At 43.3% G+C, this 16,594-nt stretch overlaps 3 protein-coding genes across 6 annotated transcripts in view; 1 reads left to right on the forward strand and 2 right to left on the reverse strand.

The window, feature by feature from the left end:
- Positions 1-1,922: 1,922 nt before the first annotated feature.
- LOC135341043 (oxidative stress-induced growth inhibitor 1-like) lies at positions 1,923-6,615 on the reverse strand. The gene is made up of 4 exons (XM_064537511.1): positions 6,340-6,615; positions 5,485-5,615; positions 2,326-5,102; positions 1,923-2,247 (listed from the first exon to the last, which is right to left on the reverse strand). Exons 1-3 carry the CDS (start codon positions 6,428-6,430, stop codon positions 3,699-3,701), a joined length of 1,626 nt encoding a protein of 541 aa, XP_064393581.1. The 5' UTR covers positions 6,431-6,615; the 3' UTR covers positions 1,923-2,247; positions 2,326-3,698.
- A 94-nt stretch (positions 6,616-6,709) lies between these two features.
- LOC135341042 (PH domain leucine-rich repeat-containing protein phosphatase 2-like) lies at positions 6,710-16,201 on the forward strand. The gene is made up of 19 exons (XM_064537509.1): positions 6,710-7,202; positions 8,156-8,233; positions 8,340-8,521; positions 8,674-8,990; positions 9,191-9,310; positions 9,537-9,757; positions 10,086-10,259; positions 10,843-11,099; positions 11,357-11,513; positions 11,620-11,778; positions 11,863-12,006; positions 12,065-12,124; positions 12,304-12,505; positions 12,706-12,791; positions 12,984-13,114; positions 13,718-13,961; positions 14,128-14,350; positions 14,584-15,393; positions 15,761-16,201. The coding sequence occupies exons 1-19, from the start codon at positions 6,952-6,954 to the stop codon at positions 16,058-16,060; spliced, it is 4,116 nt and encodes a 1,371-aa protein (XP_064393579.1). The 5' UTR covers positions 6,710-6,951; the 3' UTR covers positions 16,061-16,201.
- Positions 16,193-16,594, reverse strand: part of LOC135341040 (chromodomain-helicase-DNA-binding protein 8-like) — a 39,560-nt gene continuing 39,158 nt past the window's right edge. For all 4 annotated transcript variants that reach the window (XM_064537507.1, XM_064537508.1, XM_064537505.1 and 1 more), the window contains exon 43: positions 16,193-16,461. In XM_064537507.1, coding sequence (XP_064393577.1) covers positions 16,372-16,461 — 90 coding nt within the window. In that variant the 3' untranslated portion in view covers positions 16,193-16,371. The remainder of the gene's footprint in view (positions 16,462-16,594) is intronic.

Here is a 16,594-nt window from a genome sequence, read left to right on the forward strand (position 1 = left end):
ATGAAGAGTTAGATGTTTTTACTACCTCTCTTTCTCTTTGAAATGATCGCACCGCTCCCAAAAAAAGTGAGCTAAAGAAACTAGAACTTTCTAACAAATTTCTTCCTGTTCAATATTATGATGTAATGCGAAATGCATATTTAACTAAAACACGTACAAGTAGGTACGGTGGCTATCCAACTGGAACTCTTGCGGATAATATTAAACGTACAGGAACTGAGCATATCCACTAATTAGATCTACACCAGAGGAGGTGGGACGTGTGTCATCAGTCACATGGCAATGGAATGTGTGGAGTACGTTAGGCTCTTGACTTTTAACCTTTCCTTACATTTCTGTAGCTAGCTAGCTCTAGCTAGCTATGGGATATGGTGCCTGTGGTAGATCTACTGTTGTGCTCTCTAGCAAGCTCACATCACCTTCTAGTAATCATTATTGTAAACTGTTATGGAAGATGGCAACCAACCTGAGTTAACCTCCCTAGACTGCTCTCCGTAGAAGCTTTAATATGTACAGTAAAAACCACTAGGTTTGATGGTAAATTTCACGCTATTGAGCCAGGATCCCTGATCCACAAGTACTATCCTTTCACTACATGATAGCTAAAATGTTAGAGAAAATTACCGTGGGATTGCTACTGTTTTGGCTACTTCAAGATCCTCATTTTTCATGCACAAATCCTTGTCTAAATCTTTGCGGTTAAACCTGGATTGTTAATCTACAGAAGCTCTATAATTAGTAACCCAAAAAGCTATTGTACACGTTAATTTAGATCTAGTGTGTTCAGTTGTTATGGGTCAGCAAAGTTTCTTTACGTAACTTATAGCTGCTTTGTGGGGCTCTTCCACATCTTTGAAGAGAAATGAATTTGTTCTCGTGTCAACGTAAGTTGCATAACACACTTCTTTCACCTTTTCAAACCCTTGCTTCTCATAAAGTTGCTGGGTGTAAGCGCTTGTGCAAAGTACTCCAGCAAAAGTGTGGCCATGTTTGACAGCATGATCTAGGTTTCGCTTGACTAACTCCGTCGCAATTCCTCTTTTTTTGTAATCAGGATGCACACAAAGCGCAAATAGCTCCATCATCTTGTCTTCTTGATACGTTGTTAATATTTTTTTGAAGTCCAATGCACAACTGAACAAAACCCAGACTGAAGACCATGCTCTTGACCACCCACGTTGAATATAGTCATCAAAGGTTGGCACAGCATCTGTTAAATCAGTTACTGACTGAGAATGAGAGATTCTTATGCCAACCATTTTACCCGTTATTTTGTCCACTGCACACCAAGACAAGCCTTGCTTCAAGTAACCGAGAACCATCAGGCGATCTAGATTTGAGGGTACTGTACATCCAACAGCCTTCAGTACTGGATCGTAGGGTAGATAGCATGTGTTGTAAAGCTCAATAGCTTCTTGAAACTGCTCTGGGGTGACTAGCTGATATGTTATAGCCATCAGTGAAGCTCCCAGTGCATGCAGTGCCTGATTTATAACCTGGGTAAGTGGTCAGTCCAGTGGTGGATCCAGAGTAGTTGGGCGTGGCTCGACCGTCTCCTGACGGGAGGAGACGGTCGAGCCACGCCCAACTAGATCCAGAGGGGTTCTTTGATGAACCCCCCTAGGCCCTTGAGAAAGAAGTGAGTGGGAGGCTCAAGCTAGTTAGCAAATTGTTTCTTTCTTACTAGCTTTCACATGCACTTTTTACTTACCTTTAGTCCTTGTTAGTCCTGCGAAGCTTTGTCTGTGCAGTTTCAGTGACTATGAAGCTGAAGGCCTCCAGCGTAGTGCATAGTCTCGAATACCCGCCTCAACCTAAAAGCTACGTAGTCCTCGAATACTTTTAGGTTGAGGCGGGTATTCGAGACTACGTAGTGCATGCAGACTACTTATGAAAAGTGATGACCTTTTTTTAAGAAAAAATTCAGTATGTTAAATAGCCTTTTATACTGGTAAGAAATGATGCTAACAATACTCAGTAATACTAGAAAGTGAGTAGCATAGTCATACTCGAAGTAATAAGCCAGAAACTAAGATTAGTAACAAAGTTCCAGTTGTTGCTGCACTTTCCTTGTTTCTTTGACTCCTGTCTTAATATAGCAGGTGTAGCAACGATAGTTTTAAACTACTACGACTCATAGACTAACAGGAGACGTAATACAAGACTGATAAACGCTCAAGAATGGCAAAATAAGATAAAAGTGCTGACTCAGTAGGTTGGGGTTCCTTCAATGGCTTCTGTGCATTACTGTAGGAATTGGAGGTTACAAAGAAAATTGGAAGATTAATTAGCAATCGTGACCAACCTCCTCTGGCGCATGCTCACCGTTTCGAAGAAGTGACGACCTTTTTTTAGGTAAATTTAACAGTCCATCGCTCTCAGAGCCCTGGAACCCCGAGCTGGAACCCGAGGGGTCCGCAACGGCCAGGAATCTCGTACAAAATTTTTGGAATCTCAACTGAAATCTTGAAATCTCACTTGGAATCTTGAAATCTTGTGGAATCTCTGGAATCTTGTGGAATCTCTGGAATCCCTTGGAATCTCTGAAATCTCTTGGAATCTCTTGAAATCTCTGGAATCTTGTGGAATGTTAATGAGATACCCGTAAATGTATATAAATAATCCGTATACCTCGCCGTAGATTATTATTGAGGTTGCAGTAGCCTCGAGACCAGGCCGATTATCGAGGCTACGGTTGCAGTTGCGGTTGCAGGCTCAGCTGCTATTTACATATCTCTCTCTATGAGAATCCTCCTCATAGCAGCTCTGTGTGCAGATTATAGACGATTCCTAAAGAGATTAAGGTGAGTTTAACCAGCATAATAATAATAATAATTAAAATGACTACTAGTTTTGTGTTGTTTCTAGTAACTTGATGATCGCTCAGAGCTTCCACTGGAAGATGTTTTGAAGATTGATACTTGTCATACAGATTGATACACCAATATATTTATCATGTATGTGCTTTAAATTTCTCTCATGGCATTTATAGTTTCACAAAAATCATTATAAGAAAATCATGAATATTCATGAGCAAACTGTTTGCCGTAACTTTAACCTTAGCTCTAATTAGCTAATTATCGCGACCTTTTAATTACATTCTTTGAACGATTCATCTTTTCTTTCTTTATAACCTCTACATATTGGACACAAGAGCTAGAGCCTTTTCTCCTACTGGAGGTACCCCTATGGCCAAGTTGTCAGGACCTGAAGGTAATAGGACCTATAAGAAGCTCCTCAAGTACTCTTATCTCTAAGATCCCTGTGAGAAGCATCCCAGGCACTCTGATCTTGTCTCTGTGAGAAGCACTCTTGATCCTGGAGACAGGATCCCTATGAGGAGCACCCCAGGCACTACTGTCTCCAAGATCCCTGTGAGAAGCACTCCTGTCTCTGTGATAAAGCTGCAACATGGAATTGTTTAGTTCAGAGTGTCTCCAACATGAAGAACATTAATGACACTAACAGTCTCAGCTTGTATGGTTTGCTCTGTGCCTGTCACTCATACTACAGTACTGTTCTGTGTGTCCCAATATGTAGAGGTTATAAAGAAAGAAAAGATGAATCGTTCAAAGAATGTAATTAAAAGGTCGCGATAATTAGCTAATTAGAGCTAAGGTTAATCGTGTCCTCCCTCCTCTGGATAAAAATAATTGCAATACCGTACATTGGGTAAAAACACACACAGACATACAGAATCAAAAAAGTTTGTCCACCAAATGCCTACACACACCTAGGCCACTGCCTAACACAAATCTCACAAAATGGTCGCCTGCTAGAGGTCCCAATGCATACAGCGAAGGGAATAACTCTGACTCAAATGTTATCGGGTCAACATCCATAGGGTTCGTCTTAGCATTAATCGGGTGAAAGGGATCGATTGCGAGTTGTAATCCAATTCTCGTTGGCAGGAAATCGAGGTTAGTTTCACTTCCTATGAAAACCCCTGCTAAGGATATGGGTATTGTGGTAGTCTTTTCTTTGTTGTCTTTGTATGTACAACAGTTTCCATACGTAAATTCACAAACTCTGGATTGGCTGACTGCTGTGTAAAATTCGTTTTGTTCTTCATTGTTCATTAGTTTCAAGAGGCGTCCATACTCGGGATAAATAGCCTGAGGCATCTTGTTGTAAATTAGAGATGAATCTTTAGCGTCCTGGTGAAAAATGTGCGCAACTTTGTGTCCCTTGCTGAGGCACAGTAACACGGCATCAGCTGCAGACAAACCACCTCCTACGATTACAACTGGGTAGCAAGGATCGATTGACTCCAGCTTCTGACAAAAATCTGAGAAACGATGACAAACAAAGGGGGCATCCTCCCCACCTACCCCTAGCTGTCTTGGACTATCACCAATTCCACACGCAAGCACGAGATTCTTTGCACGAACGATGACATCACCTTGCTTGCCAGTGCCTTTCAAACACCACTTGTAGTCGTGAAGCACCTTTTCAGCAGCATTGTTGCAACAAATACCGTCATCTTCAGAATCAGAGGAGCACGAATAATTCGAGAGAGTGTCGGGATCACTAGAGCCTCCCCTCTCACTCAGAATTAGCCCACTGTCCACCGTGTGCATGGGTAGATCACAGGGATGCATCTTGAAGGGGCGTGGTGGTAGTTTGGATGATGGAGAAGCACACGATTTGGGAGAACCAATAGTACACACAACACGGGAGGGACATTTGATCGCTTTAGTCACACGCACGCCATTCATCATGTTTTCTTGCAGGCCCATCTCGATGACATAGTCTTCATAGTATTTGGCCACACTGCCTAGAGTCACACGCTTTGAGGATACGTCACATGATCTGTCTCCTACATTTTGGGTGGTCCATTCTTGAAACGAGTATTGGGGTAATTCGAGCCAGCTGCCCAGACTTAGCGATTGTATCTCCCCCTTCATGCTGTGCCAAGACCCGCCCGGCTGACTGTCGCCAATGACAACGTGAGAGATGTGTTTTGATTGGTCGCATTTCCAGTTAAGGGTGGACGGAAGATTCTCCCCAATATCAGCATTCGGGTGAAGTAGTGTGTCCATGAGTAGGGCCAGCTGGTTGTTGGAGCGACCTTCCAGCCCCTCGCTAAGCTCTTGAAGATCCTGTACCGAGCGAAAATAATAGTCAATAACTACACTGTGAATATTGTTAAGCTCATGTATGTCACATGCAAATTAAGTATACAGATGGGATTTATAGAAAGGTCATAATTTTATGTCATGGCAATAAGTTTATTCACGGGCAAATCAGAGCCAATTTTCCTGTTACGCCTCCGTCCAAACAATGGGGGGGGGGGGGGATAATGAATGACCTTTGACTGAGGTGACACACTCCACAGTTAGTGTAACTAATCTCATGGGGTTACAATCACACAAACCATTGCACACTCACACTTAAAATACCCAAAATAACTTGAACTCCAATAGAACCCATAATCGAAGTTTGAAGTTGCAGGGAAGCAAATTTACAACATTATAAATTTACCTGATCTAAGATCGATTTCTGCGGTTGTTGCTTCAGCTTGTAGGAGAGGAAAGGGTCGGGATGGTCCCCTGCGTAGAATGGTCGATGGCCAGACAGAAGGAGGGACAAGAAAATGCCTGAGGGGCCATTACCTGCAGAATAATTATATACACGGAAAATGAAAACATGCCCGTTACTGCCCTAGTAACGGTATACAAAGATTTACAAGTGCAAATTAAATAGAACATAGTTCATAGCTAGCTAGATGCATTCAATTCATACCTAGCTAGACTTGGAAACATGCACACTCTCAGTTCGTAGCTAGCTGGAAACATGCACACTCTCAGTTCGTAGCTAGCTGGAAACATGCACACTCTCAGTTCGTAGCTAGCTGGAAACATGCACACTCTCAGTTCATAGCTAGCTGGAAACATTATAGAATTCCAATTCAGTGGGTGCATGAGAATCCATAAATAACAGGAAGTTTAATCATACATTCACAATAATAATAATGGAGCTAACGTGCAGCAATCTGGGATATTATCGCAGGCTAGGTGCAAGAATGGCATAAAGCATGTTATTTTTTTGTATCGTAAAAAAGTGCACCGTATATCCATCTGTGTACGTTAACGGGTACAGGTGTGCCCAAGCTCGGGACCATGTCAGATACATGGCACCGGGTGTTTTTAATAGGCGTGTCCAGGAAGGGGCTAAGGAAAAGTGATATTTAACATTTAGGGCGTTTCGACATCCGCTGCCGTGTATCTGACAAGCTTGCTCAAAATTCAAGAAGAGCTCAGTAGCTAGCTAGCTGTTGCAAGTGAAGTAGATAACATATTATTTTTTGGCTAGCACACTAGCTCAGAGCATACGTACCTATGATGGCCACATCCACATCTCTCTCCATCACTTGCACAGTAGGGGGGGAGGGGTCACCCTTGACAGCAATACCAGACAAGTTTTCCATCTTGAATCAGGTAGATCTAGCTGGGCTGTTCTGCAGGACACAGTGACAGACACTTATCGTATCGACTCCTTTTGGGGGGCCTGCTGGCTGGTCTAGAGAACTGACTAGATATCTGCTACAGATATACATGCGGCACTCCACTAATTAGAGATTAATTATCATTGTTGGCCGGCTATGACGGATACGATATATGACGCTAGCAGTCAGGCCTCAGAGGAGGTCTGACATGTGCACAAATCCTGGAGATTTAAATGGAGGGCGTCTTGTGATGGAAGGGGAAAACTTGCAGCAACGCCCATTTTCCATGTGAGCTCATACTATACTGTAGCTGTAGATAGGATTAGCTGCTTCTGCATCAATAGAGCTAGAGGATCACTACAAAGTGTAAGCTCACATTACAACAGAGGCTTGCACTCAAATCTAGTCTCAAAAAGCAGACAGTGCAGCATCAGCTAGCTCACAGAAGCTACAAGACAAATTTTCCATAAAAGTGGGCGTGTTTGGAGTTTCTGTAAACAACCATGGAACTCAGCTGGAGTCAGACTCCCAGCACAGTGTGGTGGGCCCTGGAGAACAGCTCCAGTTCCATCAGTGTGGAGAACATGCTGAGTCCACCCTCCCCCACGCGAGATCGTTCTGGCACACTCTCCCGAGACAAGAGGGAGGCAGCCACTATTTTCTACAACTATGCACCAGACGAAGTGGATTTAGGGGAGACTGAGGATGACATCAAGAGGTGGATTAAAGGGGATCGGGCTAGAGGAGCTATCAGGTGAGTGAGCTGCAATCGATGGTATAGTCCCTCAGTCTTCAACTGCAATAATAATAATGGGCAGGTGCAGGGGCGGATCCAGGGGTAGGGAATAGGGGGCTCATTCCCCCACCCTTTCTCTTAAACTTACGTAATCTACTATATAGCTACCCATTAACTCACTGCATGCACTCGAGCTCATTATGCACTGGGTGATGTAGCTAGGTGACATTATCACTATATAGTTAGTCATTAACTCACTGCATGCACTCGAGCTCATGATGCACTGGGTGATGTAGCTAGGTAACATTATCATGACCACACCCAGTTTACTACCGCATAGCAGGTAATTTTTATGGGGTAAATATTCGTTATTTTCGTGGGTAAGCTGACCTCCACGAAATTTTAACGTAGGCGTGGCTTACCGAAACGTATGAATGCAGTGCAGGCAATGAGAGTAAATGAAATTTTTACTCACGAAAATCATCGTTTTCGAATTTTTTATCCCACAAACGAAAATTACTCGCTATACGGTACTGAGAATTCTCAATGAGTCATGCAGGAAACACAAAAATAGATCCAGACTACCACCTCAGAAGCTACACTGTAGAGCATTGAATTTACCTTTTTTTAGAAAAATGTTTTATGATTCCCCTCCTATCAAAATCCTGGATCTGCCCCTGTGATGTGTGCAACACCCGTACCCAAGTCCAAACCCATGGCGTAGGAGGGGGGGCTCCAGGGGCTGGAGCCCCCCCCATCTTTCCAGGCTATTAAGTAGAAATGACTTATATCAAGCTGCACTCTGTAGTAGGCGTACTTTTTCCATTCAAACAACTATAGAGCCCCCCTCCCCCCATTGAGAAATTGCTTCCTATGCCACTGAAACCTATTGTTCTTAATTATCAAAGAATTCGTACTCGTCCCTAAAAGTATCCCTGAAGTTTCAGTGCTTTCCTCCTCCCCATGCATAGAGTCTACCAACCAGGACTCTCCTACTCTGAACTAGTGAAGTGCACAATTGAGACAACTGCAGAAGCCATAATGGCGAGGTAAGAGTTAAAATTAAGATCTATGAGCTCCTCATACCAAGAATCTACGAAAGGAGTGGCATTCCACTATAGAAGCTATAGTCATTTATAATCTATTAATTTACAGGTTCTTCACCAAAGAGCTGTATATACACTATGGCAACAAGATAGTGCGGAGAGTGCGACTGGACGAGCATCCACTGCAGCTGCTTGTTAGGTTTCTCCAGGAGATTGGTCATAGCAACCCACAGCGTCTCCAGGTGGAGGGAATGAACGAGGACCTAGCTCCTCTCTTCAAGTTTGTAGCCGGTGAGGTTTTAAGCTAATACCATACACTCATGTACTGAGTAACCCATGGTTCTATGGTTAGTACAGAGAAATGCATACATGTAAAGAAACTGCTAATTTCTGACTACTTTTGAGAGCCTGGGCTCAGGTGACTTTTACATATTATGTTACAGGTCACGAGCACGGGAAGAGGCCTGAGGATTCTGTGCAGCTTGCTTGTTGCCTCAAAGTCAAGGAGGTGACGGGGAGAGGAGTGGCGATTTGGAACAGACGATTTTGTGTCCTCTGCGGCTCTCGGATGTTTATTTTTCCGTCTTCACAGCCTAAGGGTAAACCTAACTTGGCTATCGATCTTCGTGGCGGTAAAATCAGCGAGTACAAGAGTAGGAGACATATTTTTTGCTTGAGGATAATGTCTTTAGGGCGTGAGATGTTGCTGTCGTTTGAGTCGAGGTTTGAGCAATCAAAGTGGTTGGAAAGAGCTGGAAATGTAAGGGGTTTGAATAAATGCATTCCTCCCGTGTATGGAAATATAATCCAAATTACAGGATCGCTTTATGTTTTCTTTGTGGTACGTAATGCTAGGCACCATACCAAAATCTATCTGATTGTAACAGGATTGAAACCTATCCTATCAGCAACACTCCATAATTATATAGACTCTGTTTTAATAATTGTTCACACATGCAGGTTGTGACGAAGCACCCTCTGGAGGCCAACCTCACCGGTCACTCTCTAGAGAGGCTACCAAAGTACTACTTCCTCAACTACAACCTGGTGGCCATGAACCTGGCGCATAACTTCATGATCGTAAGCTAGCCCTGCATGTGAAGTGTATTTCGTTGGCATTTTCATAATAATGTACGAGCTGTAATGTAAATATGTATATTTGGCATTTTGCCTAGAATCATCTTGAGCCACTCTATCTTGAGCGTTTACGTTTACTTTATGTACTCATTCCCAACTACTTGCAATTATTGTGTAGTACTCGTCTGTAAGAATCTACCCTCTATAACCTCAACTTTTTACATCCTAGGAATCTTTTGAGCACACAGATGCTGCTCTTCTTGGTCAACCACGAACAATCGGCTGGATTGAAGACCTCGGGATATTCCAGAGACTCGTCTCCATCTCTCTCAGCGACAACTGTCTCGACCAGTTCCCCAGCTCACTATGCAGGATCAGTGGACTAAAGGAGCTGGATCTTTCCTGCAATGCTATCAAAATGATCCCGCAAGAGATAAAGTGCCTCACAGGGTGAATATGAGCATGCACTGTACTGTATCTTTGTGTGAAGAAACTACACGCTAGATTTTTAGCAACTAATAGCAACCATCAAATAAATAACAGTGTTACAGTGTCCTGCCAATAGTCACAGAGTGAATCACATGCACCTACGTATTTCCATATGCTATCGATTATGATTACCTACGACTGACTACTCCACCCCTCCCCTCCCACACCCCCACACACACCCACACACACCCACACCCACACACACACACACACACACACACACACACACACACACACACACACACACACACACACACACACACACACACACACACACACACACACACAGACTGACCACTCTCCTCCTCCACTCCAACCAGCTGAACACCCTCCCCTACCAGCTGCAGGAGCTCAAATCTCTCACCACTCTTGTACTAGCGTTCAACAGATTCTTTGAGCTACCCACTATCGTCATGGAGCTACCGTCTCTTGCTATATTGGTAGCTTCAGGAAACTACATCAGGTTGGTGCATGGTGGTTCAGTATTTCATTAAGCATGCTTGCAATGACTTAAAATAAGAAACTTGAGGTCAGTTAAACAAAATATGCCCTGACCTCTTCTATTAGTTTTCAATTAAAGTACAGTCATGTTCACAAAACAGGGTTTGTCTGCTCCTGGTAATGGATCGTTGCCCTTGTGGCTATTCTTAAGGGATATGGTGTTCACATCTTCATTCCTACTTTATCATTTTCAAGTCCCCATACTTGAAATTTAGGGTTTAATTTTGTAGAGGGGCTGAAGGGAACTTATTTCATGTTTTACTAGCTTCAGGCTTTCAGAGCAACTGTGTTACATTGGGGCTTCTTTGATAGCTGTAGTGAAAGGGTATGTTGTTGTAAGAGAACTTCACATTAAAGTTGTGCGTACATTGGTATAGTTTCCAGTGCGCTGCATGGTACTCTACAGTGGGTGGTTGACAGGGTCAGATAAACGTAACTGGTCATTAATTTGTGGTGTAATTGGGGAATCTTGACCGCTACATGCTACATTTAACCTGTAGTTAGGGTAATAACAGTAATTATTACAAAATGATTTTTCCTAACAGTCAAATCCCAGAGGATATCAATCGCATACAGACATTGGTGCATTTGGATGTTCGCCTCAACCGGATCAAGCATCCCCTACCCTCAGCTATGGAGGGTCTCCGCAGTTTATTGAGGCTGAATGTGAGCGGGAACAGCATCTCAGAGCTGGTCACGCAGCAGGTGCCGTGTTTGGAAACTGTCAACTGCTCGGGTAACTCTCTGAGGAAGTTGAGTGTGAACGAGGGACCTATCAAGATTCTGCTGGCAAAGAATAACAGTGAGTTTACTTATATACACTGAGAATGGCTATAGGTCACACAATTGTAGATTATTTGTGATCCAGATTTTATATTTATATGGCTATACTTTTTACGTTTGTAGGGTCCGGATAATGTGTTTGTATGTACATATGTATTCTAAGTGCATGTACAGCATTCAAGTACAGACTTTATTGTGTATATACACAATGGTGGCCATAGTACTGTGCTAAATCAATAGATGCATCCATTCATACGTGTGTATGTGTACATGCAGAGATAACCCAGTTCTCTGTTGCCATGACGTGCGACAACCTGACGAGTATTGACATATCAAAGAATGAACTGACAGTCCTCCCAGAGTCTCTGGCCCAACTCAGTGCCTTGCATAAACTTAACGCTAGCAACAACAAACTCACCAAGCTGCCAGCTGGGTAAGAGAATGTACTAAGGCAAACTCTTTCTGTTGTTATTACAACCGTATGGGTAGAGGTTTTGAATCTATAGTAGTTCCGTTTTGATATCAGGATTTTATTACAGTCTTTTCAAGATGAAGAATTTGGCTGTGATTAGAATGAGCAGCAATCACCTTGTTAGCCTTCCTCCCGATTTTGGTGACAACTGTCAAGTGAAGCACCTCGATCTCCATGTCAACCAACTCTCTTCACTTCCGGATAACCTCTTTCATAAAGCAAGGAGGTTTGTTCATCATAACTTATTTAAGCACTGACATTTCAGTTTCTTCTAGTACATCCCTATATATTTTTGTTTGTTTTTCAATAGGTTACAGACGCTGAACGTGTCTAGCAACAAGCTGACCTCTCTACCAGCTTCCAGTTCTGAACCAGGACGTGACATTAGCTCCATCACAGAGCTCCTGGCCGCCAACAACTCTCTCAAAGACTCCGCCCTTCCTGTCATATCCAGGTGGGTGGCTGTAGCCCATAACTGTTACAACATTATTATTATTATCGTCCATATACAGTTTCTGCCGAATACGGATACTTCATCTGGCCTACAATGAGATGAGGATTATTCCGCCAGGGTACGTCTGTCTGGCATGTGACATTCTTGTAACCATGTGCACACAAAGCACGTACTTCAGTATACTTATATCCTCTGGCTTCTAGAATGTGCAACTTTGCATGCCCACACACAGTACAAACTGTGTGAGATTATCGACGGTTTTTCTACGAGTACTTCATCCAAATATACCTTCTACAGTTTCTTCTCCAAGCTGAATCAGCTAACTTACTTCAATCTATCTGGCAACTCATTTGCGTCCCTTCCCACCATCTCCGGCTGCCCCCTCCTCAAGACCCTCCTCCTCCACTCTAACCAACTCTCAGGCCTCCCAAATGTTCTCGTCTTCCCTCACCTGCAGTACCTCGACCTAAGCTGCAACCAGTTCGAAACACTACCTAACGTGAGTTGTAAGAGCTCTTACTACGATGCAACACCATCAGAGCTTCATTTAGAGGCCGAGGATGCCTGAGAATGCACCAGATGTAATCTCAGACAGTCTAAAAACTGCTCACCCCTCTTGCAACCATTTTTTTAAAGAAAGCATTTGACTCATTTTCAATTGTAAAAACTGCACAGATATTGTTTTCATGTCACTTGCAGCTGGCCAGCTTCCCTCGCCTGCAACAGCTGGACTTGTCTGGGAACACCTCTCTGAGCATCGACATGGCAACAGCAAAGGAGCTGAAGTATGTGCACAAAATATACAGATAATCGTACGCACTGAGCACTATAAATTATGTACTAAAACTCTAGCATTTCACTACTCGTGGATTTAGTGCTACAATACTTGTTTTAGGCTCCAAGATACGAACAGAGCATACTTTTATTTTAAGAACTACGTATGAGATGATTTACATGCGGTTGTTTGATCCATGCAGTCGTATTGGCAGCTGCTGTTTGGAGGGTGTGTTGGACATCAAAGGGAGCACCAAGTCTCAGCGAAACACTGTGGAGATTGGAGGCACCACTACACACGGGAAATGGTCTTATGGCTCAGCTACCATCATCGGTCAGTATTCTTATACACCTAAAGTCTATTTGCGTTGAGTTTGGCCCTGGAAGTTATGTGGTCAATTATGGCTTCATTTATGCTTTATGTGGTGGACAAGTATGCCTGGGACTTTTACATGGAAAATGCTAACTTTTAACTGGTGGAGCTTACCAGCTCTACAGCATATAGATAGAAGCGCTTTCTAACAAGAAATCCAATGGTATATGAAACTTTTGTATGACATAAGTTATGACAACTTTATGAAGGTCAAACTCAACACAAATAGACTTTACGTTCCCACTTGGTGCAATTAAGGAAATACTACAATAATATGTAGATATGTTGTTCTTTTACGTACACCCTCTTAATTGACGGTATACTCATTCATTGTTTCCTCTACTTAGATGCTTAGATATACGTAGTCTTGTTATTAGCACGAAATGTTTACTCTTGGTATTTTGGCGAAATCTTTAATGTTTTGTTGTCAAACGGATTGGGGTTGCTGATGGATGGTACAAACCACCCTGTAGGCTACTGCAGTCTTAGGGATGGGTACACGTACTGTCCAATGGCAACCCTATTGTTGATGTAATTAAACAAATCTCCCTGTTACGATTGTAGGTGTAGAGAGCTCCGTCAACTCCACTGTTCAGATAAAGTCCGCCAGTCTCTCATCACGTAAACAAGACGCTGTGTTTGCCGTACTGGATGGGGGACAGTCCCTGGAAGCCCCTAAGCTGCTCCGCCCGATTATCCCCAGTGTCATGGTCTCGGAAATGAGAAAGGAGGAGGGGCTACTCAGTGAGGGTGTTCAGCTGCAGGACAGTTTACAGTACTTGGCAGGGACCTTCCTCACAGCACATAGGTGAGAGATGAGTGCATTGTATCGAGCAGACCTAACTAAGAGTATGTACGATCAGCTTATGTGTTCTAGCTAGTGCAGACAGGCAAATGTGTGATTGAGTGGAATGTGAGGAAATCCCCTATAGGTATGGGAGCAAGTAAGTTGTTTAATGTTCACTCCCATGCAGGCGTCTTGGGGAGGTGGCTACAGAATATGGCTGCTCTGCAATCCTCTCCCACATTCATGTACTCAAGGATGGGACGTATGTTTTAAACGTGGCCAACACGGGACTGGGTGAGGCCATCCTCTGTCGTAGTGGGAGGGCAGTCCCTCTGACCACCCCCCATGATCCCAGCACAAACTCCAGAGAGAGGACACGTATTGCAGACACAAGAGGATTTGTTTCACAGGTGAGCCATGTCTGCATACGATAGACCATGAGCACTGTATACCCGAGTGTTGTATATAGTGTTGCTCAACATATGGTAGTGTCTCAGCACTATACGCTCAGCTTTTTGAAAGCATACAGTGGCTGTACCAAGTTTGATTGTTCACAGTCAATACTAAAAGGCCGATTTTATTTTGTTTACATGTGACATACCTGTAATCCTTCAAGCTGACTGTATTCCCCCTCACCCATTAGGACGGACGTGTGAACGGAGTGTGTAGTGCTTCTCGCCTCCTGGGCTGCTACTATATGTGGCCTCAAGTCATACCCGCCCCCTCTACAGAATCAGTCGAGCTGAGGATCGAAGACGAGTACATTGTCATGGGAACAGACAGCCTCTGGAAGCATATGACATACGAGCAAATCATCCACAACGTTCGGAGCATAGCAGACCCGATTCGTGCTTCAAAGAGAATCCGAGATCTAGCCGTGGCTCACGGATGTACGTCAAACGTCTCAGTGATTGTGGTCAAGCTGAACATTGATCGAGGGCCACTAACACACAATGTTCTCGACCTGAAAAAGCTTACGTCTGTTGATGCGTCAGATTCGTCCGAGGAAGAGACGGACGAAGAGGAAGAAGGAGTAACTAACATTGATGATATTATCTCGGATAGTGAAGGTGAGAACGACGATGCTCCCCAAACACAAGCTCAAGTAACTGAACTAGCCTCCGGCTATGACGGAAACATTGACCAGATGATCCTCGATGCAATACGATCTCCGCCCACTGCTAGTACCCTACCCACTGTTCACTCAACAAATTTCGACGATTTGCCTCTAACTGATGAGTCCATGAGCACCCCCTCCCCACCCATCACTGACTCAACTGCTCAGGACCTCCCGAAACTTGTACAACAACAGAAAGACATATTGTCTCAATTGGAGGAGATGAGTTATGCAGCTCAAACACTGCCAAAAGATAATTCCAAATCCAGAAAGTCTAGCAAAGGGTCTACTGGCCATGGGATTGGCATAGCTGAGACTAACTTTGAGACTACGCAGGTAACCTATTGCTAAGAGCTATTGTAATTTTGCTACACGCAGTTAAAAATTTTGTTACAGCATTGCATATGCTGCAATAATTTATACCAGCTAAATTAGGAAATTGGCCATGCATGCAGAGCTTATATGTATCCCCTTATATAGTTACACCTGCATGCATGTGTGTAGATCATCAGTCATAATTATAATTGTATGGCCTGGATTGCTGCATACAACGTACATTAAATTTCATGCGTCTATATATGTAGTAATGGGGACCGGGTCCGTATCTGTTAGTGTCCAGTCATGCATGCAACTATATCAGTCCTTAAAAATTATATGCTCTCCATCACACTCTCCCCCGGCCGGCCACTTTCCTTATATGCAGAGTGACCCCGCCCTCAAACCTGTGAACGGAGTTCGTCAACATACACTACCTGTCAAGGAGAAGTTCGACCATGTCAACAATCGATTGGCCGCTCTGAACAGAGCCCTCGCTCGAATGGAGGAGGAGGAAGGTCCTGACTACAGTATGGAGAGCATTGAGAGACCTCGCAAGAGGAACGAGATTAAGAAGAGGTTGTCGTATGTGGAGCACTCTTATAACAAACTCACCAACGATACGTACACTAGTGATAGTATCCATGGTACCAGGAACACTGTACACTTAGACGACTGGGGACAGTAGAGAGCAGCATACTACAATAACTTTATACCAGCTACATTTATATAGACTTTAATCCATTGCACATAATTGTTAGCCATGCAGTGTTTTTATCAATCTTTTTACTATCTCATAATTTTTAACAAGCTGACACAGTTACTTTAATTTTTCCATAATAATATTGTTTGTTATATGCATGATGTTGTCGTACATACAATAATCAAATAGTGATAAATAACGAGAAAAGAGAGTGTTGGAGTAATAATTAAAATCGTGAACAGTCTAAAACTTGAATAGGTCCTGGTCATAACATAATATTTTATAGCTATATATAGCTAACTTTCCTCCATGTGTTCATGTGCCCCTAAGGTATCGTCCGAGTCTCCTATTAGTACTCGGTGATGCATGTCCGCCTTCAACGCTCCCTATGTGTGTGTGTGTGTGTGTGTGTGTGTGTGTGTGTGTGTGTGTGTGTGTGTGATGGTGAAGAGTATAAATATCTATTATCATGTAGGTGGAAAGACAGACTTTAAAGAGGAAGTAAGCACAACACGTCAC

This window comes from Halichondria panicea, chromosome 9, assembly GCF_963675165.1.
Source record: "Halichondria panicea chromosome 9, odHalPani1.1, whole genome shotgun sequence".
NCBI classification, from domain to species: Eukaryota; Metazoa; Porifera; class Demospongiae; order Suberitida; family Halichondriidae; genus Halichondria; species Halichondria panicea.

What these genes read in the sequence shown, in the direction of transcription:
- LOC135341043 (XM_064537511.1), bottom strand. Translation starts at nt 6,430, where the DNA reads ATGGAAAACTTGTCTGGTATTGCTGTCAAGGGTGACCCCTCCCCCCCT. An exon ending in TGTGGATGTGGCCATCATAG is followed by an intron (nt 5,616 to 6,339) that starts GTACGTATGCTC and finishes ATTATTCTGCAG; the next exon opens with GTAATGGCCCCTCAGGCATT. An exon ending in AGAAATCGATCTTAGATCAG is followed by an intron (nt 5,103 to 5,484) that starts GTAAATTTATAA and finishes CGCTCGGTACAG; the next exon opens with GATCTTCAAGAGCTTAGCGA.
- LOC135341042 (XM_064537509.1), top strand. Translation starts at nt 6,952, where the DNA reads ATGGAACTCAGCTGGAGTCAGACTCCCAGCACAGTGTGGTGGGCCCTG. An exon ending in CTCACCAAGCTGCCAGCTGG is followed by an intron (nt 11,514 to 11,619) that starts GTAAGAGAATGT and finishes ATTTTATTACAG; the next exon opens with TCTTTTCAAGATGAAGAATT. An exon ending in ACCTTCCTCACAGCACATAG is followed by an intron (nt 13,962 to 14,127) that starts GTGAGAGATGAG and finishes ACTCCCATGCAG; the next exon opens with GCGTCTTGGGGAGGTGGCTA.